This window comes from Schistocerca gregaria, chromosome 9 (assembly GCF_023897955.1).
Source record: "Schistocerca gregaria isolate iqSchGreg1 chromosome 9, iqSchGreg1.2, whole genome shotgun sequence".
Lineage (NCBI taxonomy): Eukaryota > Metazoa > Arthropoda > Insecta > Orthoptera > Acrididae > Schistocerca > Schistocerca gregaria.
In genome coordinates this window covers 180785679-180813606 of record NC_064928.1, presented here as the reverse complement: position 1 = coordinate 180813606, position 27928 = coordinate 180785679, and the positions used below count along the sequence as shown (strand labels likewise).

Below are 27928 nucleotides of genomic sequence, written 5' to 3'. Positions count from 1 at the left end.
GAGTAGATTTTTTATCTATGCAATTAAGTTATTTAATCCAAACTTTGCCATTCAATTCCCAAAAGTTTCATTTTTTTTCACACAAATTACACGTTTTCTCAGGATCTACCAAACCAAATTGCTTCAAATTTTTAGAAAATGTTACCCAGTTTCTTCTGCATGACTTAACACAACCTTATTCCAAAAACCTGTATACTGTTGAATTTTCATAACCAAAACAATGCCACAAAAAATAGTGAATTTTCATTATAATAGAAAAAATTAATCTCTAACAAATGAATTCAGATTTCTAAAAATCTCTGTGTTAAGATGTAGCCAATGCCGCAAAAAATAACCTGTAAAAATTTCAACTTCCTAGCTCAAACGCTTTCTGAGAAAATGTGTAATTTATAAGTGCTATAACAACAATGGAAAGATAGGGCTTTTTGGACCCCCTTAAATATGTAATTCATGGTGAATGATATTTTCTGTTTCTTTTGACATACAGAAATACATTTTATACTTAAAGTTGTAATGATAGTGTTCAGCCAGAAACATTTGGTGAGAGAGCCAAGTGGAAATGGACAATGTATACCATTGGTAAAGAAACAAGCACTGATTATGTACTTCATTTATTCCTACCAGTATGTGGCACCTTTTTCTGTTGGATACAACAAAGTTTACTAATCTCCTTCTACGTACCCCCGTGTTTAGTTAAATATATGGTATTTAACTGAAATGTGTAAGTCAAATTTATTTAGAAAAGCACACCTCATTGATTCCTGTGGTAACAACTATTACTGTGTTTGAATATTTGTGTCTCTCTGTTGACAGCCAATAAAGAAAGGATTACTGATGAATTGTTTGAGGATAGAACACCCGGACACAATAGGTGTTCTTCTGTTACTTACTTGAATATCTGTAAGTCGAACCACCCTGAGATCAAATTTCTGATCATTTCATTTCATTTCTTGCATGGATCTTTACAAAAGATAATGTTACGCTGATCGGTCCATTACTGTATAGTGACATTGGCAGTAGTTTCCATGGCCTGATTGTCTTCGGCCTCACAATATTATTGGACAGCAATGTAAATGGATGCTTCATTTGCATCTGTTACCAGTAATAATTAATTTCATTTTCTCAAATTTTTTGCATACGTTTGCTGTCTATGGACGTTTCTCTTGCCCATCATGGAAGCGTACAACAATCAGTAATTTTCTGAATTGTGACATTCTGACAAAACTTTGCTTAATAATAGAAAGAGAGAGAGAGAGAGAGAGAGAGAGAGAGAGAGAGAGAGAGAGACGTTTCAAAATTCACTCCTTCTCACATACCTGTTAATGGTGTCCAGGATAGCCTCATAAATTCTGACGATGACACGGGGACCATCGAGGGCGGTGTGTGCCGGCTGCAGCAGCTGGGATGCCGGGAGGCTGCTGAGGAGGCCAGCCGCGATGCTCAGCCCGGCCACGCCACCACCACCGCCACCACTCTCCACCTGCTCCAGGTACTGTGGAACAACGCGGGCACGCACTGTACGTCTGTAGGGTTCCATAGTCTGAGTCAGAGTACTGTAAAACTCATCCACACTATATGACAACTGCCACTCGGACTACGGGATGCAGCAGAACCTACCGAGCTGTCAGGCTAGGTGTCACAATTGTAGCTTTTATTTCAGACGGTCTCCAGTGAAATGTCTGTCAAAAACATTCCCAGAAATCACTATCCTGTTCATGTGTAATGCCATGTTGATTCTGCAGCAAAAATCAGCACTTACTACCAAAAAATTGAGTGTTTTTATTCTGACTCTCAATTGTCTCTACTAGTAGAAATAGTAGAAAATTAAAAAGAGGTCAATAAGTAGAAGTATCTGTCCTTGTAACTTTGCGCAATATCTTTCCCTTCTTCTTACCCCATTCACCTATCTTTTCAGGTTTTCAAATTTGTTGTTAAATTTCTCACATTCCGGAACTGCTGTTTCTCTCACAAGACTTTTCTGTTTATTTTTTCAGTTGTCCACTGACCTGTATTTGGAAAATTACTTGAGAAATCTCGTTACAGAACCTAAATGTTCATAGAAAACTGAATGTCTGTAGACTTCAATAAACATCAAAATGATTCCATCTCACCACAAGCCACGCCGATTTTCTCCATGTTTTTCAGATCGAAAACCACTTTCAGTTGAGTTTCATAAAATTCATCACTAACAGCAGGGCAACTGTGAGGAAAATCTGTAAACCGACTGTGAATAGTCTTTTCCGAAAGTCACTGATGGGCTACAGTTAAATGAAGTGATTAAAATAACTGTCATCGGGTTATGCTTTTATGAAAATGTAATAAATGCTTTTATGAAAACCTAGACACTAAATTTTCAGTTTTCTGCGCTACTGTTTCTTTAAATGCTCATTGTAAACAAACTACTTGGCTAATTTCTGAGCTGCCATTATTTTAACAACAGTAATGTGGTGTCTACAAAGCACTATCTAGTTGTCATTTGTAGCAACCTGAATGAGACCCTTGTAGGTTTTAATAAACTTAGTGGAATCACATAACAGACATATGCACTGTTCAACAAAGTTATCACTGGTAGACAAACTAGTGAGGACTAATCATGCAATGGAACTCTGTACTCTAAGAGTATAATCTCCATACTGACAAAAAATTAGACAGAGAGGGCACAGATATTGGGAATGGCACGAAGGTTACTGCATATGACTGACACATGAAGAGAGGGGAGCAAAGAAGAGTGAAGAGTGAAGAGGGGAGGGAGGAGGGAATAGTAGGAGAAGGGAGAGGAATGGAGGAGAGGGGGGTGACAAGAGGAGGGGAGGAGCTTACCTGGGCCCAGCTATTCTCGTCGCCCAGCACCGTCCCCAGAAGCACCAGCACGAGGCCGCAGTTTGACTTTGTGTCCATGGGGGTCTCTTCACGCTCCAGCAAGCTCGTAATGCTTGCCTTTATGGTGGGCAGGACACTTTCTGCACGTCCGGAGCCATCATTGCTGTGATCATCCTGGGGAGAGGGAAATAAGGTATGATGTCAAACTGAGGAAATCTCGAACAAATACAAGATACTTGTGCTCATAATCATCCTAAAAGTTGAGTGAGACACTTACAGCACAATTATTAATGGAAAATCTCATATACAGATGTGAAACAAATACTAACAAAGAGATAGAGGGGCTGGCCAGTACTTAGCTCAGTACAGCCGATAGATACACAAAAAACAGAACCAAAAATTTTACGTTCCTAGCTTTCGGAACAAATGTTCCTTCATCAGAGAGGAGAGAGGGTAAAGAAAGGGATGAAGGGAAAGTGGACTCAGTTACTCGCAACCCAGGTTATGAAGCAACAGGGAAAGGAAAACAGCACACTTTTCTTTTTGTTCTTGGTTACCATGCCATCCAGCACTGTAACAAATTGAAATATGGTGTCTATGTAACAAAAGCTACTGCAGTATTACAGTGCCTGTGTTGTTCAGAAATACGATTCAATATTCCTTCAGACATGCAAGCACGTCTGAAGGAACAGGCACTGCGGTGACTACAACCGTTATCAAATATGTGAAATGTATTTGTAGTTGCAAATATGGACAACCATCAGTTGTATAATGGAATGATGACAATGAAAATTTCTGGGGAACCCGGATTTCCTGCTTATCACAAGTAGCGGCCTTACCATTAGGCTACTCGAGTATCAACTGTGTGGCTACAACCTGTACTCTTACATACATTATGTATATTCCTGCATAGGAGAGGAAATTTTTGACTGAATGTCACTCGTCTGGTGTCATCCCACTGTTATCATTATATTCTACAGCTGACAGTTGTCCATACATGCCTGAAGGAATAATGCACTGTAGTTCTGAACAACATGGTGGGCACTGCAATATTGTATTTATCTGAGAATACCGCGCAAGTGACTTTCAATTAAAATGTCTCCCCTGTATGGAGATATACATACTGGATGTATGAGTGCAGGTTGTGGACATATGATTGACAACACATGGAAATTTGGGTCTGGTTACAGTTGTACTCTGATAGCCTAATGGTAAGGCGAACCGCTCGCAATAAGCAGGAAGTCCGAGTTTGTGACCTGATCCAGCACAAATTTTCATTGTTATCATTCCATTATACAGCCTATGGTTGTCCATATTTGCTACGGCAAACACACTTAATGTACACATTATTGCTTCATATTTTTCAACCCTTTCTTCAAACAAATTTTCAGTCTTACTACATCCTCTACACACCATTTCTGTCTGTTTAAAGCCAGGAGATACTATCATGTTCCTGTTATTGTTTGCTTGAATCTCTCACCTTCTCTTCAGACATCTTGTGTCATTTGATATTTTTGCTCTTTTATTTCCTTCATGCCTGTAACACATTTTGCTCTTTGCCTTTGTCGACCAACTGCTTCTTTCACCTATGTCCACATAATCTTTATAATCTGATATATTTACTAACAAAGAGATAGAGGGGCTTACCTCAGCTCAGTACAGCCGATAGAAACACAAAAAACAACCGAAAATTTAAGTTCCTAGCTTTCGGAATAAATGTTCCTTCATCAGGGAGGAGAGAGGGGAAAGAAAGGGAAGAAGGTAAAGTGGATTTAGTTACTCACAACCCAGGTTATGAAGCAACAGGGAAAGGAAAACAGGGAAGGTAGCAAGGATGGAGGCATGGTTGTCTGAGGGAAGCCAAAGATATTCTACTGCAGGTACTGTGCCAGCTTCAAACCAAAGAGGATGCATACAGAAGTAAAGAGGTGTATAGTATAAAGATGTAGGATGGAAAGATGCATGAATGGCTAAAGAGGAAAGGGAAAGAGGAGAAGACTGAAAAGTAAATGGGAGTGAGGTTGTTTAACGTAGGTTCAGTCCAGGGAGATGGCGGGATGAAAGGATGTGCTGGAGTGCAAGTTCCCATCTCCGCAGTTCAGAGGGACTGGTGTTGGGTGGGAGAAGCCAAATGGCACATACAGTGTAGCAGGTTCCTAGGTCCCTAGAATTATGCTGGAGGGCATGCTCCGCTACTGGGTATTGAGCATCTCCTAGGCGGACAGTTCCTCTGTGTCCGTTCATACGCTCAGACAGTTTAGTTGTTGTAATACCAATGTAAAAGGCTGTGCAGTGCAGGCATGTCAGCTGATAAATGACATGTGTAGTCTCACACGTGGCCCTGCCTTGAATTGTGTATGTTTTCCTAGTAGCGGGGCTGGAGTAGGTGGTTGTGGGGGGATGCATGGGGCAGGTTTTGCAGCGGGGTCGGTTACAGGGGTAGAGAAGGTAGTCTGGGAATATTGCAGGGTTTAACAAGGATGTTACGGAGGTTAGGGGGACGACGAAAGGCAACTCTGGGTGGTGTGGGGAGAATTTTGTCAAGGGATGATCTCATTTCAGGGGTTGACTTGAGAAAGTCATATCCCTGGCGGAGTAATTTATTGATGTATTCGAGGCCAGGATAATATTGGGTGACAAGGGGGATGCTTCTGTGTGGTCTGAGGGTAGGAATATTGTTGTTGGACGGGGAGGAATGTATTGCTCGGGAGATCTCTTTGTGGACAAGGTCTGCAGGATAGTTGTGGGAGAGGAAAGCACTGGTCAGGTTATTGGTGTAATTGTTGAGGGATTCGTCACTGGAGCAGATACGTTTGCCACGAATACCTAGGCTGTAGGGAAGGGAGCGTTTGATGTGGAATGGATGGCAGCTATCAAAGTGAAGGTACTGTTGTTTGTTGGTGGGTTTGATATGGACAGAGGTGTGGATGTGAGCTTCAACAAGATGAAGGTCAACATCCAGGAAGGTGGCTTTGGTTTTGGAGAAGGACCAGGTGAAATTCAGATTCGAAAAGGAGTTGAGGTTATGGAGGAAATTAAGGAGTGTTTCTTCACCATGAGTCCAGACCACAAAGATGTCATCTATAAACCTATACCAGGCCAGGGGAAGCAGCTGTTGGGTCTTCAGGAAAGCCTCCTCCATGCGGCCCATGAAGAGGTTGGCATAGGATGGAGCCATCCTGGTTCCCATGGCAGTTCCCCTGATTTGTTTGTAGGTCTGGCCTTCAAAAGTGAGGTAATTATGGGTGAGGATGAAGTTGGTAAGTGTGATAAGGAACGAGGTTTTTGGAAGATCTTCGGGTGGGCGTTGGGAGAGGTAGTGCTCAAGGGCAGAGAGACCATGGGTGTGTGGGATGTTTGTGTAAAGGGATGTAGCATCTATGGTCACAAGAAAGGTTTCAGGTGGGAGAGGAGTGGGAATGGATTTGAGGCGTTCTAGGAAGTGGTTTGTGTCCTTGATGTAGGATGGGAGTCTGCAGGTGATAGGTTGGAGGTGTTGGTCTACCAGAGCTGAGATACGTTCTGTTGGGGCTTTGAAGCCTGCTACAATGGGACGGCCAGGATGGTTCTCTTTGTGGATTTTGGGTAATAGGTAGAAGGTAGGGGTACGTGGCTCAGGTGGAGTGAGTAAGTCTATGGAAGCCATTGTGAGGGACCTTGGATTTTTAGGATTTTCTGCAGCTCAGTCTGAATGGAGGGAATGGGATCCTGGGTAACAGCTTTGTAGGTTGAGGTGTCGGAGAGTTGACGCAGTCCTTCTGCCACATACTCCACACGGTCAAGTACCACAGTTGTGGAGCCTTTATCCGCCGGAAGGATTACAATAGAGCGGTCTGTTTTCAGCTGCTTAATGGCACGGGATTCAGCTGGGGTGATGTTGGGGGTTGTCGGGATGTTCTTCAAGAAGGACTGGGAGGCAACACTGGATGTGAGGAATTCCTGAAATGTCTGCAAGGGATGATTTTGGGGGAGGGGAGGAGGATCCCTTTGAGAAGGCGGTCGGAACTGTTCTAAACAAGGTTCAACACTGGGTCTAGTATTTGGGGGCTGTGTTTGGGTGGTGAAGTGATATTTCCAGTTGAGGTTCCAGGTGAAAGAGAGGAGATCTTTAACCAGGGCAGTGTGGTTGAATTTAGGTGTGGGGCTAAAGGTTAAGCCTTTTGATAGAACAGATGTCTCTTGAGGAGAGAGGGATCTGGATGAGAGGTTTAGAACTGAATTGGAGTTGGTGATATGTGGCATTTGACGGTGGTTATAGTTGAGATTTGGTCTGTGTGGGGTATGTGCTGGGATGGGGAGATTGAGTAGGGTGGCTAGGCTTATGATTACTATTCTAACTTTAGTTATTTAATTTCCCTACCCACCAGTTACCCACTATGTACCCTAATCCTATACCACATTATTTACATTCATTCCGGAAACATGCATTTACCGTAGCCAAAATGCAATCCCACATACTTTTCCTCCGTTCCTGCTTAACCTTTGGAATTACCCCTAAAGGACTTACCTTAAAAGTTCCCATCTCTGGGTGCAATTCCTCCTTCCACCAATCTCTCCTGGACTTCCAGAACCTTCAATCCTTAGCCCTTACCCAACTTGTCCTGAATCTCTCCACTACTTCATGTAACCACCACTCCCAACAGCTCCTATCTCTCTTCAAAGTCCTCCACCTCTCAAACCCTTGCTTGGAGAACACACTCAGGAACATCACCCTAGAAGCCAGCCGCAAACTTGAGTCCCATGCCACACACCACCGGAAAAAACTATCCACAGTGCTAGTGCAACACCTAAGAAGTGGGGTCCCTCTCCCTATCCCTCACAAACACCAACCACAACAGAACCGTCAACAAACCCCCCTCATAGCCAACAAACCTAGCCTCCCATTCCCTCCATTCATACTTAGCTGCAGAAAATCCTAAAAATCCAAGGTCCCTCACAAGGCCTCACAATGGCTTCCATAGACTTACTCACTCCACCTGAGCCACGTACCCCTACCTTCTACCTATTACCCAAAATCCACAAAGAGAACCATCCTGGCCGTCCCATTGTAGCAGGCTTCAAAGCCCCAACAGAACGTATCTCAGCTCTGGTAGACCAACACCTCCAACCTATCACCTGCAGACTCCCATCCTACATCAAGGACACAAACCACTTCCTAGAACGCCTCAAATCCATTCCCACTCCTCTCCCACCTGAAACCTTTCTTGTGACCATAGATGCTACATCCCTTTACACAAACATCCCACACACCCATGGTCTCTCTGCCCTTGAGCACTACCTCTCCCAACGCCCACCCGAAGATCTTCCAAAAACCTCGTTCCTTATCACACTTACCAACTTCATCCTCACCCATAATTACTTCACTTTTGAAGGCCAGACCTACAAACAAATCAGGGGAACTGCCATGGGAACCAGGATGGCTCCATCCTATGCCAACCTCTTCATGGGCCGCATGGAGGAGGCTTTCCTGAAGACCCAACAGCTGCTTCCCCTGGCCTGGTATAGGTTTATAGATGACATCTTTGTGGTCTGGACTCATGGTGAAGAAACACTCCTTAATTTCCTCCATAACCTCAACTCCTTTTCGAATCTGAATTTCACCTGGTCCTTCTCCAAAACCAAAGCCACCTTCCTGGATGTTGACCTTCATCTTGTTGAAGCTCACATCCACACCTCTGTCCATATCAAACCCACCAACAAACAACAGTACCTTCACTTTGATAGCTGCCATCCATTCCACATCAAACGCTCCCTTCCCTACAGCCTAGGTATTCGTGGCAAACGTATCTGCTCCAGTGACGAATCCCTCAACAATTACACCAATAACCTGACCAGTGCTTTCCTCTCCCGCAACTATCCTGCAGACCTTGTCCACAAAGAGATCTCCCGAGCAATACATTCCTCCCCGTCCAACAACAATATTCCTACCCTCAGACCACACAGAAGCATCCCCCTTGTCACCCAATATTATCCTGGCCTCGAATACATCAATAAATTACTCCGCCAGGGATATGACTTTCTCAAGTCAACCCCTGAAATGAGATCATCCCTTGACAAAATTCTCCCCACACCACCCAGAGTTGCCTTTCGTCGTCCCCCTAACCTCCGTAACATCCTTGTTAAACCCTGCAATATTCCCAGACTACCTTCTCTACCCAGCGGTTCCTACCCCTGTAACCGACCCCGCTGCAAAAACTGCCCCATGCATCCCCCCACAACCACCTACTCCAGCCCCGCTACTAGGAAAACATACACAATTCAAGGCAGGGCCACGTGTGAGACTACACATGTTATTTATCAGCTGACATGCCTGCACTGCACAGCCTTTTACATTGGTATGACAACAACTAAACTGGCTGAGCGTATGAACGGACACAGAGGAACTGTCCGCCTAGGAGATGCTCAATACCCAGTAGCGGAGCATGCCCTCCAGCATAATTCTAGGGACCTAGGAACCTGCTACACTGTATGTGCCATTTGGCTTCTCCCACCCAACACCAGTCCCTCTGAACTGCGGAGATGGGAACTTGCACTCCAGCACATCCTTTCATCCCGCCATCCCCCTGGACTGAACCTACGTTAAACAACCTCACTCCCATTTACTTTTCAGTCTTCTCCTCTTTCCCTTTAGCCATTCATGCATCTTTCCATCCTACATCTTTATACTATACACCTCTTTACTTCTGTATGCATCCTCTTTGGTTTGAAGCTGGCACAGTACCTGCAGTAGAATATCTTTGGCTTCCCTCAGACAACCATGCCTCCATCCTTGCTACCTTCCCTGTTTTCCTTTCCCTGTTGCTTCATAACCTGGGTTGTGAGTAACTAAATCCACTTTACCTTCTTCCCTTTCTTTCCCCTCTCTCCTCCCTGATGAAGGAACATTTATTCCGAAAGCTAGGAACTTAAATTTTCGGTTGTTTTTTGTGTTTCTATCGGCTGTACTGAGCTGAGGTAAGTACTGGCCAGCCCCTCTATCTCTTTGTTAGTAATTGTTTCACATCTTTATATGAGATTTTCCATTAATTAGTTAATCTGATATATTGTCTACTCATACATAAATTCTTATAATCCACATTTCACACTTGCTGAGTTAGTTTCTTCCTAGCTTTCTGCCTATTTTTACTCAGAAAGTTATTGTACCAGTCAAAGATCACTAGAAATTCTAAAGTGGTTTCTAGAATCATATCTTGTACAGTGTCTTTACTGTCTCATGAAATAAATCCTATTGTGTACTGACACTATGTCTTATCTCACAAGACACACCAGAGGGGGGCAAACCTGTGTTCATATATTTGTAGATTTAGGAAAATCTTTTGATAATGATGGCTGGATACACCCTTCGACATTGTTGCAGGGCATGAAGGAAAAGCAGTAGGTGAGAGGGAAGTGAGACAGGGTTGCAGCCTATGTATATTTAGTTTTAAAAAAAATTAGAAAGTCGAGAAGAAAATAATTTGCCAAAGGCACTGTAAGTCAAAGAAACTTTAGTGATTGGAAGAACAGTTGATGGAATGCCTATACTGTCGAAAAAGGTCATAAGGTGATCAACAACAAAAGTAAACAAGTTTAATGGAATGTAGTTGAATTAAATTTTGTGATAATTCAAGAATTTAATTATAGAATGAGACAATGAAAGCAGTTCTCAAAACTGGCATGTCAAAATAAACACAAACTGCGGGTGTCAAGAATGTTTCTGAAAATGAGAATATTCTAAATTTAAATCTTAGTGTTTCTTTTTTTACAAAAATATACCTGAAATGCTGTCAGTGAAATCAGGCCAAACGTTACCTAATATTCTAAATTTAAATCCTAGTATTTTCTTTTTTTACAAAAATATACCTGAAATGCTGTCAGTGAAATCGGGCCAAACGTTACCCATGTGACGCAACTGAACATTTTTAAATAAACAAAAATTCTGTATGAAATAATCACAATATTATAAAATGAAAATGGAAAATCCAGTATGGAATAATGACAATATAATGAAAAGGATAGATAACTACTCACAATACAACAGAGATGTTGAGTCATAGACAGGCACAACAAAATGACTACTAAACATGTAAGCTTTCGGCCAGAAGGCCTTCTTCTGAAAGAGACTGGCTGCCAAGGAAAGACTGTGAGCAACTGCGCATGATGGGAGATGGGAGAAGAAAACAGAGAATTGGAGGTAAGGTGGAAGCTGGGAGCAGGAGGGAAATGGTAAAGTGCTACTTGTAGGAGCTTACAGGGATGAGGTGGAGAGATGCAGTTAAGTGCAGTCGGGGTCGGGATATTAACAGAGGGAGAGTGCAGGAGGGTTGTGTTTGGGGGGGAGGGGGGGGGGGAGTATACAGACTATGGGCTCTTAGAACAGAAGGCATTGTAATGCTGAAGTAGAAGCAGGGAAGGGGATAGGTGGGTGAAGGGCAGTGAGTAACTTAGGTTGAGGCCAGGGGCATACGGGAATGTAGGATATATTGCAGTAAGAGTTACCACCTACATAATTCAGAAAAGCTGGTGTTGGTAGGAAGTATCCAGATGTCACAGGTCGAGATGCAGTCACTGATGTGATAGACACTGTGCTGGGCAGCTTGCTCGGTGACTGTGGGTGGTCCAGTTGTTTCTTGTTCACAGTTTGCCAGTGGCCATTTGTGCAAACGACAAATTGTCGGTTGTCATGTCAACGTAGAGTGTAGCACAGTTGTTGCTGCTTATCTTGTAGATCATGACTGGTTACTCCAGTAGCTTTGCCTTTGATGGCATACGTGATACTTGAGGATGTATGAGACAGGTCTTGCATCTAGGTCTATTATAGTGATATGAGCCATGTGGCAAGGGGCTGGGAGCAGAAGCTGTGTATGGATGGACAAGGATATTGTGTAGGTTCAGTGCAGGGTGGAACACGGCTGTGGGAGGAATGAGGAAGATAGTGGGTAAGACATTCCTCATTTCAGGGCTCGAGAATAGGTAGTCAAAACCCGGGCAGAGAATGTCAGTCACTCTAGTCCTGGCTGGTACTGAGTCAGAAGAGAATGCTCCTCTGTGGCAAGAGAGTGGGACTATGGGGGGGGGGGGGGGGGGGGGGCAGTGCGTGAGTAGAGAGATAAGGCACAGTATATCTGTTTCTGTACAAGTTTAGGAGGCTGATTACCTTCTGTGAAGGCTTCCATGAGGCCATCAGTATATTTCGAGAAGGGCCATTTGTCACTACATACGGGGCAACCATGGGTGGCTACGCTGTATTGAAGGGACTTCTTGGTACAGAATCGGTGGAACCTGTCAAAGTTGAGGTGTTACTGGTGGTCAGTAGGTTTGGTGCAGACAGAGATACTAATGTAGCCATGTTTGAGGTGGAGGTCAATACCGAGGAAGGTGGCTCATCAAGTTGAGGATGATAACATGAAGTGAATGGGGGAGAAGGTGTTGAGGTTCAAGAAGGATGTGGATAGGGTTTCATCATCCTCAATCCAGATCATGAAGATGTTATCAAGAAATCTGAAACAGGTGACAGGCTTGAGATTCTGGGAGGTTATGAACAATTCCTCTAGATGTCCCATTAACAGGTTAGCATAGGATGATGCCACACAGTTGCCCACTGCCGTACCAATGATTTGTTTGAAGGTGATGCCTTCAAAGGCCATGTAATTGTGGATGAAGATATAGCTGGTTATAGTGACCAGGAAAGATGTTGTAGATTCAGATTCAGTGGGGCTCTTGGAAAGGTAGTGTTCAACAGCAGCAAAGCCATTGCCGCTAGGGTTAATAGTGTAAGGTAGGTGACATCAATAGTAAATAGTGAGGAGCCGGGTTGAGTGTGTAAATGAACAACAACATTGGATAGTCATTAGAGGAAATGGTTGATATCTTCTGTATAGGAGGGTAGTTGCAGTAATAGGCTGAAGTTGCTGGTCTAAGAGAACAGAGATTATCTTAGTGGGACACAGTAACTGGTTACAGTTAGGTGTTCTGGGTGTTTGAGTTTATGGCTTTATGGACTTTATGAAGCATGTAAAAGGTCAGAGTGCAGGTAGTGGCATGGGTGAGACGAGAGACGGACTCAGGGGAGAGAGGTTCTGCTATGGACCTAAGGATTTGAGGAGATACTTGAGATCCTGCTTTATATTTAAAAATGGGTCACTGTGGCAGGGTATGCAGGTCGGCAACTCTGAAAGCTGGCAGTGACCTTCCACCAGCTAATCCTTGCAGCGCAAAACAACAACAGTGAAGCCTTTGTCTGCAGGTAGAATTATAAGTTTGGGATAAATTTTTAGCCGGTGCACTGAGGTTCTTTCTGTGGATGTAAGCTTAGCTCCCATACTGAGGGATTTGGGGAATGACAGTGAAGCAAAGTTCGAGGTTAATAAATTCTGGGAAGTTAAGGAGGAGTGATTTGGGGCAGTGGGAGTGAATTACAGTTGGATGGAGGAGTGAACTGAGTCAGGCCGGGTCCAATATTGGTTTTAGGTTGAGTCTGGTAGAGATGGTGGCGAGAAAGTGTTTCCACTGTAGGGACTAGGAGAAGCAGAGAAGGTCTTTAAGAAGTCCAGCATAACTGAATTTGGAAGATAGGCAAAAGGTCAGGCCTTTGGAGAGGAATGATACTTCTGTGGGAGTAAGGCTATTTGGGGGAAAGGTTCATGACCGTGTTCCGGGTCCATTTACGCCTGGATTCTATATGGTGCTGGGAGTGAGTTTTTGAGGGTGTGGTAAATGTAGTAGGTCTGTGGGGTAGGGTTTGTCAGCTATGAGAGGATGGTGAGAAGGTGGTGGACAGTGGTCATCCAATGTGGAAGTAGGAGGTGAACAGGTTGGAGAGTTTTTTGAGGGGTGTTGCACATGCTGCTCTAGTTCCTGGAGGGCAGGAGTTTCAATGCGAGAGATGGGATACAGGAATTTGGGATCACACAGCAGGAGAATTTTATGACTGGAGAGGAGGTTTGCAAAGAGGTTTGGGCCTGATTACATGATTTTGGAGGACGAGAGCTGAGGACTAATGGAATCTGAGCAGAAGGAGGTCATTGTGGAAGGAGAAGTTGCTGCTGGAGATGGGTAATTTGACGGTAAGCCCATTTTGGGGGGGGGGATTCTATGGGCCAAGCACCAATGCAAGAACTGTATGTAGGGACTGCGTTTGGGTTCAGTATAAAGGATCTTTTCTGTATTGGTGTAGATGGAAGAAGCGAAGATCTATGGCGAGGGATAAAAATGGATAAAAATACATAAATAATATTGAAATGTGCCTTATCTCTCCAGTCACTCACCGCCTCCTTGAGTCCCAATGTCTGGGCATGAAGGAGCATTCCCATCTTGATTCTGTACCACCCAGGACTGTAGCAACTGAATCACATTCTTCGCCAGGGTTCCAAATCCCTGAAATGGGGAATGTCCAACCCACCTCTCCCACAGTGGTATTCTGCTGTCCACTGAACTTACAAATATCCTCTTCCATTCCTATTCCACCGCTGCTCCTAATCCCTAGTCTCACAGTGCACATCCCTGCAATAGACCTAGATCCAAGACTTGACCCATACATCCTACCGCCACCACTTATTCCAATCCAGTCACAAGCACCACCTATCCCATCAAAGGCAGGGCTACCTGTGAAACCCATCATGTGACTACAAGCTAAGCTGCAATCCAAGTGCTTCTCTGTATGTGGAAATGACAACCAACAAGCTGGCTGTCTGCATGAATGGCCAATGATCAACTGAAGCCAAGACAGCTAGACCATCCAATTGCTGAGTGCACTGCCCAACACAACACTCTTCACGTCAGTGACTGTTCGACAGCCTTCCTAACGACACCAGCTTTTCTGAATTGCACAGATGGAAACTCTCAGTGTAGTAAATCCTATTTTCTCACAACCCCTCTACCCTCAGCCTTCATTAGTTATTATCCTTCACCATCCTATCCCTTCTCTATTCCCACACCAGCACTACACACTAAACTCTTTTCACTTCTCTACTTTTCTGTTCCACAACCCCTCTGCCCTCCATCTAACCTCCGAACTGCACCTAGCTTCCCTACACTCTCCCCACCTCGTCCCTGTATGCTCCCACAAGCAGCACCTTACAATCACAACCCCCCCCCCCCCCCCCCAGCCTTTTCCTCCCCACCCAGCTCCCAGATACAGCTTATCCCATCATTTGCAGTTGATTGCAGTCTGGCCATGGCAGTCAGAGACAGTGGTCATGTGTGTGCAAGTTACGCGCGTGTTTGTGCGTATCTAGGTGTGTGTAAATTTACTTCAAAGCAACATTTCCACTATTAGGTATGTAAATCACAAAACTAACAAAGAAGTAATAAATTTATGTGGGGAGAAATGAAATTTATTGCACAAAATGACAAAAGAAGTGACTGGCTGACAGGACACATTCTGAGCTATCTAGGAACTGTCAATTTGGCAGCTGAGAGAAGTGTGAGTGGAGAGAGGGGTTGAATTTGCAGAGAAAGACCAGACTTAAATACAGTAAGCAGGTTAAAATCAATGTAGGTTGCTGTAGTTAGGCACAAATAAAGAGGCTCGCACAAGATAGAGTAGCATGGAGAGGGCATCAAACCAGTATGCAGACTGGAGACTACAACAGCAACAACATCACAGCATTGTATTGCTGACAAATACGTCATAAACAGGACAGTCACACAGAACTCACCTCAGTCTGGATATCTGACACTTTCCCGCCCGGGTGGTCGTTTACTGAATCCTTGCGGTCCCGTTCTCCCCAGTCCTTCAGTGGCACCTGCCAACCCTGCAGGAGGGCGATGGTACACCGCGTGCACAGGTGTGCGTAGCCAAACACTTCGCTCGAAGTGGCAGGTGACAGGTCCTTCCTGGAAGAAGGTGTATTTCACAGGTGAAGAAGCCTGGAATTAGATCGACACTATAGAAGGTGCAAGCACGGAGCTCTCACCCTAATTCGGAGACACAGAGGTGCAGTGCAGTGGCGAGGAAAGTGGCAGTGGTGACGAGTGTGCGGCCCTCAACGGCAGACGGGAAGTTCTCCAGGGCAGCCAGCAGACAGGCGGCGAGTCGACCCACCTGCACCGGGCTGTCGAGCTCCGCCTGCAGGGCGTCGCGCAGGCCAGTCGATAGGAAGTGCAGGTGGATGCCATCGGGTATGCCCTGCAGCGCCCTGTAACCATCAGCTCACTGTCGAATACACTGTTACACGATCTGACTCGTCATATGCACAGTCGTATGTGGCCTGTTAGAAATCTGGACAAGATCAGACAGTAAGCAAGTGAAGTGGTGTTAGTGAAGAATGATAAAAATTAAGTGTGCAGATGATGTACTAAACTGAGAAGAGCTTGGAATCATGCTTGATGAAGAATATAAAAATGCGTAAAGTCTCGGTATCTGTGTTCAATGCAACGCAAAAAAAAAGTTGTGTAGGAGGAGTTGAAGTGCATGTATCTCTTCATCCACATGGTTTGCATTTGCTACCTTGAGTTTCATACTATTTTGAGACCTACCTGAAGCAGGAACTGAGAATGTAAACAGTTTTGTGTGATGGTGAATGAAAATAAAATAAAAATTGTATTCTTCTTTCAAACTTCCTTTAATGAAATCTTTCAGTTCTTCCACCACAGACCTGCATATTTCTGGTACCATGAGACTGTCTGATGAATAGTGAACTTGAGAAGAAGTGTGAATCACCAGAAGCCAAAAACTGAAGGGTGGTCCCCATTTGGATGGTAACTGGTATACAGTCTTGTAATGATACATCCCATTCTTTGAACGAGAAGTATCACAACCTTAAATACATATGTCAGAGAAAAGATTTTAGTGACAGACAGTAGTTGATATGTGGTGAGCACCCCGCTGTTGGGAGGTGTTTTAAATCATAGGTGCTGATACCAGAGCTAACGATCCAGTGGCTGTACGGAAGTGAGTAGAAGTCACACAACACTACCTGCTGAGGTGGAGATAGGAGTTCCATGGGGCAGGTGGCGTGGAAGAAACAGCTCCATTAACTCTAAGAACTTGAAATGTCCAAGATAATAAATGTATTGTACTTGTTAATTATTATATCAGAACTGTTATGTCAGTAGTACATAGAAGCAGCAACATAGAAGCAGTATATGAATTGGCAGCTGTCCTAATTTATCATGTACTGAATTGTAATTTTGAAGATAATACAAGAAGGTGAATTGCATCTAACTTCTTATTCACATGGTGGATTGAATGAGAACGAGAAGTTAATTTTCTGTAGCTTATCTGCAGCCTGCAAGGAGGCAAAGCCTGAGCCAAGTTGGAGGGAGAAGGCACACACATTCGGGGCAAAGACTAAATGGACCCTGATTAATAATACTTAATGGTGACAGAATATTCATTAAGCGACATTCATTGTGTATAAAAGGAGTGTTCAGGTGGCAACTTATTTGAGTGTTTCTTGCATGGGGTGAATTATAACGAACCACAATGCAGCCCAAGTCAACCTGAAATGTTTCAATGTTTGTGTGAGGAAACTATACTAGAATACTGGAACTCAACTTCATTTTTAAGAAATAACAAACATTTTCCTTTGTAAGGTCTCTCTATGTGGTAAAAAGGCTGCTAGGAGAAGGGTATATCCAGACAGTTGCACTTTGTTTATCACCAAAATATTTGACCAACTGTGAGAGTTTAGAGGAGATGTGTCTCTTGTAGTTGTAGAGGTAGGAAGCAAACAGCTGACTTCAACAGTTAAGAGGCCCAAGTCAGTTTTGAATTGAAATGGAAAGGAGGAGGTTCAGATGTAGGTCAATCATTGTAGGAAGTGTTAGGGAGTGAGAACCAGGTCACCAGCATTGTGAAGCCTGGTGTAGGGTTGACTCAGGTTACTGATACCATAGGGGAGTTACACAGGAACTTTAAAAAAGAGGATCAGGTTATGGGCAGGACTGGGAATAGGATAAAAATGGTCATGGATGATGACATAGGTGCTGACCTGGAAAATATAGCTATTCAAACTGGTGACACAAATGCTTGCCTTGTGGAGCTGTTTCAGTGTCACATTTGGCCTCATCTTAATACAGCTGTTGGGCATATTAATACGGAGCTCGAGAAGGTACTGATGACGGAGGGTTTGGCTCACATTCCAGTGGTTTCAGTTGAATTTATTGATAGGTCGGGCTTCTCTAGGAGTGGCCTGGACCTCGATAGCTATGGGAAGGGGAGGTTGGCAAAGCTTATAGGTGACAGTGTAGTGAGGAGTAGTGGGGGATCACTTGTGGGAAACTTCCTGTAGTAATTGGTGTTACGGCTGCATGTCTTTTGGATTGACGTCAGCTGATTGGTATCCTGCTTTAGGGAAGTCTCTCTAACAAAGGAACCACCTTCAAAAATAGGTCAGGTATGTAAGTAATCCAGAAATTAGCATATTTCTTCAAAGTGTAAGATATATTAGAGATAAAGTTAGTGAATTGCTTGTTGTTATTGATGTTGACTCCGAAATTACTGGTATTACCAAAGCACCACTTGGACAATGTAACAACTCAAAGACTTCCTACATCAGGATACACATTAACTGGCTATTTTTCAACGAGCTCTTTGCCGAGTGGGGAATGGCCAGGTACATGAAAAATGGCATTCCTTTTGAATCCAGTGATGCACCAAAGCACTGCAATGAACAGATCACCGAATACTGTGCAGGAACAGTTCAATTTAGTTAAATTACTGTTTTAATAACAGTTATGTATACATCCCCTAAGTGTTCACGCTAAAAAGAGTTTGTGGTTCATTTTATAGAATATACTAAAAATTAGCTGTGGATACTGACAGGAACATTAATTTTCTAAGTGACTGTGCAAGGAAAAGAATGTTGGAAGATCTGAATTCATATGATCTGATGCACACTGTATTCTTTCCAACCAGAGTGCAGGGGAACAGTGGCATAGCTATAGACAATATTTTTGGTTATTCTTAATTACCAAAAGGGTAAATGGCCTTTCAGATGTTGATGCCCAAATTTTAACACTAACACGAATTTATGCACAGGCACATGTTAAATACAATTACAAACTATTAAGAAATGTTAGCTCAGTGACACAGACAATTTTAAACCCCATCAAAGAACAAGAGTGGCACGTAGTTTATGGTGCAAATAAGATAGGCGATAAATACACTATGAGATCAAAAGTATCCAGTCACGTGGTTCAAAATGACTTACAAGTTCATGGGCGCCCTCCATCAGTAAAGCTGGAATTCAATAGGTTGTTTGCCCATCCTTAGACTTGATGACAGCTTCCACTCTCACAGGCAAATGTTCAATAAGGTGCTAGAAGGTTTCTTGGGGGATGGCAGACCATTCTTCAAGGAGTGCCGCACTGAGGATAGGTATCGATGTCGGTCGGTGAGGCCTGGCACGATATAGATGTTCCAAAACATCCCTTTCTATAGGATTCAGGTCAGAACTCTCTGCAGGCCAGTCCATTACAGGGAAGTTATTGTCACATAACCACTCAATCACAGACCGTGCATTATGAACAGGTGCTCAATCATGTTGAAAGATGCGGTCACCATCCCTGAATTGTTCTTCAATACTAGGAAGCAAAAAGGTGCTTAAAACATCAATGAAGGCCTGTGCTGTGTTAGTGCCACACAAAACAACAAGGGGTGCAAGCATCCTCCATGAAAAACACAACCACACAATAACACAACTGCCTCCGAATTTTACTGTTGGCACTACACACATTGGCAGATGATTTTCACTGGGCATTCACCACACCCACAGCCCGCCATTGGATCGCCAAATCGTGTACCATGATTTGTCACCCCACATAACGTTTTACCACTGTTCAATCGTCCAATGTTTATGCTACTTATGCCAAGCGAGGTACCGTTTGTCATTTATCAGCTTGATGTGTGGTTCATGAGTATCCGCTCAATCACGAAATCCAAGTTTTTTCACCTTCCGTCTAACTGTTGTAGTACTTGCAGTGGATCCTGATGCAGTTTGGAATTCCTGTGTGATGGTCTGGATAGACGTCTGCCTATTACACATTACGACCCTCTACAACTGTCGTCAGTATCTGTCAGTCAACAGATGAGGTCAGCCTGTATGCTTTTGTGCTGCAGGTGTCCCTTCCCATTTCCACTTCACAATCACATCAGAAACAATAGACCTAGGGATGTTTAGAAGCATGGAAATCTCGTGTACAGCCATATGACACAAGTGACACCCAATCACCTGATGATGCTCAAAGTCCATGAATATTGCGGAGTGCTCCATTCTGCTCTCTCATCATGTCCAATGACTACTGAGGTCACTGATATGGAGTACCTTGCAATATTTATGAATAAATAAATAAATCTGCATCACTAACCAGTCCTTAAACTGCATGTCATTTTATCTGAAGCCATAACATTCAGTTGTCACCTAATTAATAGCCAACAAAGCAAAAACACAATTTGTGAATATCTATATAAAAAACTAATAATTGCAGTGTATCGAGAAAGTGTTCCCTTCTTTTTTTATTCCAATATATGTACTAAAAATGTAAACAAAATTATGCCTAAAGCTTAGCTGGTCTAACTTTGCCATTTCAGAACTTAAAATTTTTGTAGAATGACTTAATTTCTAAATGCCACTTCAGACTATGATAAGTGTGAAACAGAATAGTAAAACTTACAGGTGTAGCACTTACTGCACAGATTAACTTTTTTAAAGAGCAATAAAAAATAATCCTATCACAGAAACTATTTGATGTGGTCTCACCTCAAAGTGGCATTTTTCATGGGATTCTTCGGTTCTGCCCGCAGATATATGTAAGAGAGTAATTTCACAAGCAGCAATGTTATTTTGTCTTGTTTCCATTCCTTCTTCAAGTATTTATCACATATCTGAAAATGCAGTAAAAATATCACTTAAGAAACAAACATGAAATTTCACATTTGTTTAATACTTCATGTGACAGCGAAATTTAGAGGCAGGATTTAAAAAAAAAAATTACTAAAAAATGTAGCGGTTGTGAAGAGAATGTTACTGAATCAATTACTAATAAGAAATATTTCATCTGTTGCCAAACAATTCAGTTACAGGGTCAACAATGATGTATGTGGACCAATTTGACAAAATCATGAGTGGGGCCAGTAGTTCATTGCACCCTTTTTCCTTTCACTGGCATCAGATTTAAGAATTGTTGGAAAAAAAAATCATTGTAGTGTGGTGCTGTAAGGAAAGTCACAATTCTTTGAAGGTTCTGGTTTCACAGGTGTTTTTATTTTTGTCTTCAATTTCTTTAGTGCATCCCTTAAAGTTACCATATGCAGGAAGTAGCATACACGGCAAGCCACAACTTTTTTAAAGACAGTAGGCAAAACGACCATAGAGGTAGCAATGTGTAGAACATAAATGTGAAGGGACTTGCATACTGAAATAACTTAGTTATTTATCGATTATTATTGTACCCTGAGTTTCTGTAGACAAAGTCTCTATGCCATTTTTTTTCTCCCTGAGTTGGTTCAAATTCTCACAAAAGGGTTTCAAGTATGCAACTGTCTTGATTTGATTACAATATTATTACTGTTATTAATAATTAATTAATTAATTAATGTTAATTTATATCGACATCATGTATGGACTGGAAACATTTTTAAACATGTTAGCTATTATTTCTTGTTTTCAGGGAAATTGTTTTTACAGTAGTTTCTAAACAAAAGAAGCGTGCACTAAATGAAAGTGGCTGAATAAGACTGGAGTTATAAATGACATCACCTGAAAAGTCAGGAAATGCAATCTAACAGTCAGCTGCTCAGGCTCAATGAAACTGTGACAGCTGCCATTGTCTGTTCTTCAGTTTTAATATTATGGAGTCTATTACCTATTTCCACTAGGATGTTTGTAGATTTGACAGAGTAGTGTGTATTTTGGAACACCGATCTGCACAGTAAACATATTTATGACAACCCAGGTTTACTAAAGAACTTGTGCCTGCTCCTTATCATTTCCAGATGAAAATGCAATTTGCTCTGCAGAGGCAAAAAAGTATTACAGCAGGATAGGTAGCTACACTGAAACTAGTGTTGGTTAAGATGAGTTTTTCGAGTTCCTATAGACAGTATGTCTAATAGAATGAACTCCTCCATACCTACCAGCATGGATTTAGCAAATATCAGTCATGCAAAACCCGACTCACACTTTTCTCATGCGGCAACGTGAAAGTCATAGATAAATGCTGTCTCACAGATGCAGTATTTCTTAATTTACAAAAACATTTGTTCCAGTACCACAGCAACACATTCTGTCATACAGACTATCAAATAAAATTAATTATCTAGGGGTTTTCTAGGTAGGAAGCAAGCAGCAATTTATCATGAATGGAGAATCACAGACAGATGTAGAAGTACCCAACCTGTCTCTCCCCACAGAGGGAACTAATAGTTTTCTGTGGTAATTTCTAGGATACTGTTATGTGTTTCATTTACTGACAAAAAATCAAAGGGAGAAACTAGAACTGTGATTTGCAACAAGGTACTATGCTAGCATCTCTTGAGGTGCAAATTTGCACATATTTATAGTAAGTACTACCACATATGATGTTAGAGTAACATATAATCAAGTGTAGCTAGAAACAATTACATTCAAAGTTATTTTAAGTAATTAACTAGAGGACAATCATACTGGGTGAACATTAACAAAACCAACAACCTGCAGGGAAGGATTCCTGACTGTAAATGGAGGAAAAAAGATCCTATGAACATGTGGCCAGAAATGAATCGTTTCCATAGTACCTGGCACTGATGAATGAAAGTTCCTCTGACCACATGCCGTGTGTTCATTGTGTTGTACACAGCGTGACTGACACAGCATACTGTATTCAGCAGAATGGTCTGGTATTCATGTCAGGAACAAGCCAAGATGGTGTTTGTGTATGGCCAAGCAGATGGAAATAGTCAACAGGCAGCAAGGCTACACCAAAACACATACCCACACAGACACCAGTCACAACACACAACATTTCAAGACCTTTTTGGGCATCTGTGTGATCACGGGTCCTTTCAGACAGATGTTCACACAGGGAGGTGGTGGACTGGGTGTGCATTAAATCTGGAGGAAGGGGTGTTCCGCACAATACTGAGACGAACCCTCATACAAGCTCCTGGCAAGTAGCCTGACAACATGGAGTAAGCCAAAGTATGATTATGCGTATCCTGTATAACAACCACTACTATTCCTGTCACCTGTAATCCCATGGAGGCCACTTTGCAAATTTGTTGTGACATGGATGTGATGCAGCTCCGTACTTTGTTCCGGGATGATTTGTTGTTGTTTCCAGACACATGTTCATAGGATGTATTTTTCTCCATTTCCAGTCAGGAATCTGTCCCTCCAGTTTGTTGATTTCATTAATGTTCACCCTGTGTATACAAACAGCTACTGCTGGTAGTTTGTTCGGATGAAATTTCAGAGATCCCCAGGCATCGGAGGAGTGAGGATTCATGGCTGAGGCAGCAATTTGGTTAGATTTTGCTTTAGGGTGCAAAAAACAACTGAGATCATATGCGCCCAAGTCAAAACTATAGAACACAAAGACAGAGAGAAGTTAAATAACGACTATACATCAGTCCCAATTGACATAAGAGAAGACAGCTAAAAACGTGCACATGGAGAAAAGGCTAAAAAAGACACCATACAGAAATGTTGGTCCAAAACTAAAAATTAAATGGCATTCGCCATATTGCTTTGGCAGATAAAAAGTAAAACGTGGTCGATAGCCCACGCGTCATTTGCTAAACGGCCGATAGCTCAGGCGGCAAACCCAAGCGGGAACGTAAACAGTTAAAAAATGGGCATTTCGTCAGGAAGTGGCAGACAATTAAAACTTGAGCCCAATGCGTATAAAGTGATTGTGTAGTGCCACTTATCAAATGACGATGGCTAAAAAGGCTGGGAGGGCCGAGGGGAGGTCATCCAAATGGCTGGGAGAGGCTTAATATGCTGGAGCTTATTCCCATGAAGGGAGGACCATTGGAGATGCTAAAGGGAAACCACCACCTCCTGACAGACGGCAACACAGAGATCATCGGAGGAAATATAGAAACTAGCGGGCTGAGTTACAAGGACTGCAGCCTTGGCAGCAGCATCAGCAGCCTCATTTCATGGCAAACCGACATGACCACATAAATATCACACTGACTCCACCAAGAGTGAGCAAATGACAGTTTTCCTGCACCTGCTGCACTAAGGGATGAGCGGTGTACAGCGTACAGATTTTGAAGGGCGCTGCATGACTGAGCAGAGGACCCAGTTGAAAAAGCTGTGTGGCAGGATGTTCTCCGTCGCCTGATACAGGATAAAGAGCTTGGCTGTAAATACTGAGTAGTGTGCCAGAAGCCAATATCGAAAGACGTGGGTGCCAACGGCGAAGGCACACCCAACCCCACGGTCAGTCCGAGAGCCATCAGTGTATACAAAGGTACTATTGCAAAGTTCCATGTGAAGGTCTTGAAACTGAAGGCAATAGAGCGAGGCTGGAGTAGTGTACTTAGGAAGCGAATGAAGACCAAGGTTAACATGGGTTGCTTCGTGAAGCCAAGGTTGTGAAGGGTTCACACCCACCAGGAAAATTGCAGGTAGTGTGAAGTTAAGCAAATAGAAATACATTGCCTCTGTTCACCTCTCATCAGTTATGTCACAGAATCATCCTATTGGCTATGTGTATCTGACACGGCGCCAACTTATGAGCAGCAGATAAGCACTGCTGCGACTGCCATTAGGCCTGGTCTAGACCGATCAAATGAAGCAGTGCAGTTGTTAATACTCCAACCTCATATTTAGCAGGATGGAATTTGCTCTCCCCAGCAATCCTGATTTACATTTTCCCAGATCATTTCAAATAAACACCATGACGTTTCCCTCACAAAGGTCACAGTCGAACATTCCTCATCAAAGCATGCTTATGTGTTCTGCCTATTTTCTCTGGATTATTATGACAAATGCTGTAACACTGTGAGATGATCCCTGAATGAATAAATAAGTAAATATCAGTAATATCTAGCTTTTGCCTTCATAATTGAACCTACCTTTTTCAGTATTTGAACTTGGTCTTCTACACAACTACTTTCTTCTAATTTCTTAATTTCTTCAGTAAAAATTTTGCCTTCATCACCTTCAATTGACTCTGTGAAAACAAAACAGGAATAACAATTATTTTTTTACAGTTTAGAAGGTGACAACACAATATGAAAATAGACAAAATTTAGTACTTAAAACAATATAGTGCAAACTGAATGAGCTCATACATAAGTATCTCTCAAATTGCATCTTTGTTTCGAAAAACGGTGTCTCAAACATGGCACAGTCCACAAAATTCTCATAAATTACGGACTGGTTGTTAGTGTGTGTGTGTGTGTGTGTGTGTGTGTGTGTGTGTGTGTGTGTAGCTTCTACCCAATAGATGTGTTCTATTTGGTTCAAAATGGGGGAATCTTGTGACACACTAATTAACAGCATTTCACTGTTAAGCTCCTCAAACCACAATAGCATGCATCTGGCCTCACTGGCCTCATGACCATTATCCAACTGGAAGAAACTGTCGTCGTTGGGGAAACCGTCAGGCACAAATGGATGCAGGTGGTCTACAACAATGTTCACGTGGTCCACAATTGTTACGGTGGCTTTTATTACTAACGCAAGTCCGATAGGATCCAAGTAAATATTCCCTACAGCACAATGTTACCCAGAGAATGTAGTACTACATGGTACTAATCAACAGGAAAAAAAATCTTTCTGGATTAGCACTTTTGAAAAAATGAAAATAAAAAACACAAAAAAAGATCTGTAAATTATAAAAATATTTAAAAGGCAACAGTAAAAGAAGTTTGGCAGACATGTTCAAACAGAGGATACCATTGTAATCATAAAGCAATTATCTTTCAAATAAAAAAACTCTAACAAAATATCTAGAACTGTTACAGTGGTACAGCACTTTAAAATTTATGTCTGAGATTCGCAAGTTCAAAATGGTGTTCACAGTGTTTCACATATGCTAAAGTCAATAACATCCAAGACTATGAAGGTAACCCCCCTGCCTGAAGTGATACGGATTATGCCCAGTCAATTCCTTCTCTGCACAATAACAACAGTGATGTCACTGATGACAATACCACTAAAGTAGAGTTACAAAATACAGTTTCCTGAAATTCCTCCACCAAAGAAGATGAAGCAAATATTCCAGAATTCGACCCAAGAACATTTGCCAACACGAGTAGCTAAGTAGTAGATATCCTCAGCGTAGCAAAAGAGCTTAAACCACCTAACAGAGATAAGGCCTCTGGTCCTGATTGAATACCAGTCAGGTTCCTCTCAGAGTATGACGATAAAATAGCTCCATATTTAGCAATTATACACAATTGATTGCTCATTGAAAGATCCGTATCTAAAGACTGGAAAGTTGCATGAATCACACCAATACCAAAGAAAGAAAATAGGAGTAATCTGCTGAATTATAGACTCATATCACTAACACTGGGATGGAGTACAGTTGTGGGACATATACTGTGAACATTATGAGTTATCTCGAAGGAAACAATTTATAGACAAACGGGCAACATGAATCCACAAAATATTGTTCTTGTGAAATGCAATTAGTTCTTTATTCTCAAAAAGTAATGAGAAACAAGAGATGCCAAAGAGATTCCATATATTTAGATTTCCAGAAGGCTTCTGTACTGTTTCTCACAAGATATCAAATTAAATCGCATGCCTATAGAGTATCGTCTCAGTTGTGTGACAACACATGATTTGCTGTCAGATAGGTCAAAGTTCACAATAATTGACAAAACTCATCAACTAAAACAGAAGTAATATATGACGTTCCCCAATGAAGTGGTACAGGCCCTCTGTTGTTCCTGATCTACATAAACGATTTAGGAGACAATCCGAGTAACAATCTTAGATTGTTAGCAGATGATTCTGTCATTATTGTCTTATAAAGTCATCAGACAATCAAAACAAATTTGCAAAAAGTGGCAATCTATTCTAAATAATGAAAAAGGTGAAGTCATCCAAATGAGTACCAAATGGAGTACACTAAATTTTGGTTACATGAAATACCACATAAATCTAAAGGCTGTAAATTCAATTATGTACTTAGAAGTTACAATTACAAACAACTTAAGTTAGAATGATCACTTATATCATTTGTGGGGAAAGCAAATTGAAGACTGATTTATTGGCAAAACGCTGAGAAAATGCATCGGGTTTACTAAAGAGACTGCCGCACTACACTTGCGTGTCCTCTACTTTGCAGTGTGGGATCCACATCATATAGGATCAACGGAGAATATAGAAAAAGTTCCAAGAAGGGCATCATTTTGTACTATTGCAAACAGAGTGTGAGAGCGCCACCGATATGATACGCAAATTGGTGTAGCAATCATTAAGCAAAGGCGCTTTTCATTGTGGCATGATATACTCAAGAAGTTTCAATCACCAACTTTCTTCTCAGAATGTGAAAGTATTTTTTTGGTGTCCACCTACATAAGAAGTAATGATTATCATGCCTGCCCTGTTAGCTGTGTGGTCTAACGCACGGCTTTCCGGACGGAAGGAGTGCCTGGTCCCCAGTACGAATCCACTCGGTGGAACTGTGTCGAGGTGGCGAGCCGGCCAGTCTGTGGATGATGTTTAAGCAGTTTTCCATCTGCCTCGGTGATTGTGGGCTGGTTACCCTCATTCTACCTCAGCTACGCTATGTCGGCGATTGCTACGTAAGCAAGTTCTCCACATACGCATATACCACCATTACTCTGCCACGCAAACATAGGGGTTACACTCGTCTGGTGTGAGATGTTCCCTGGGGAGGGATGGGGGGAGGGGGGGGGGATTACTGGTATTCCCGTCTTCGGCTAAGCTATATAGGTCTCCAATTAGTTTCATTATGTTGCTTGGATTACTTATTTCACATGTTATTTATGTTTGTTTGTCACTGTAATGAATGACATTATGGTCACCATATTGCATATGCTTGAAATGGCGATGTCTTCCATATTGATGATGTCACAAGTCAAAGCTTACTCTGGTGTATCTGGAGTGCCTCCATCCAATACCCTCCACTTATTGAGGTTCTCCTGTTGCCACGGTTACTTATTTTGCATGTTATTTATGTTTCTTTGTCTTTGTATTGAGTGATATTACGG

At 42.4% G+C, this 27928-nt stretch overlaps 1 protein-coding gene across 2 annotated transcripts in view; it reads right to left on the bottom strand.

Annotated features, from left to right (window-relative positions):
• LOC126292220 (thyroid adenoma-associated protein homolog) overlaps positions 1-27928 on the bottom strand; it is a 193366-nt gene that overhangs the window by 163895 nt on the left and 1543 nt on the right. For both annotated transcript variants that reach the window (XM_049986086.1, XM_049986087.1), the window contains exons 2-7: positions 24812-24909; positions 20505-20629; positions 15717-15938; positions 15459-15636; positions 2821-2994; positions 1317-1492 (exon numbers count right to left, since the gene is read on the bottom strand). In XM_049986086.1, coding sequence (XP_049842043.1) covers positions 1317-1492; positions 2821-2994; positions 15459-15636; positions 15717-15938; positions 20505-20629; positions 24812-24909 — 973 coding nt within the window. The remainder of the gene's footprint in view (positions 1-1316; positions 1493-2820; positions 2995-15458; positions 15637-15716; positions 15939-20504; positions 20630-24811; positions 24910-27928) is intronic.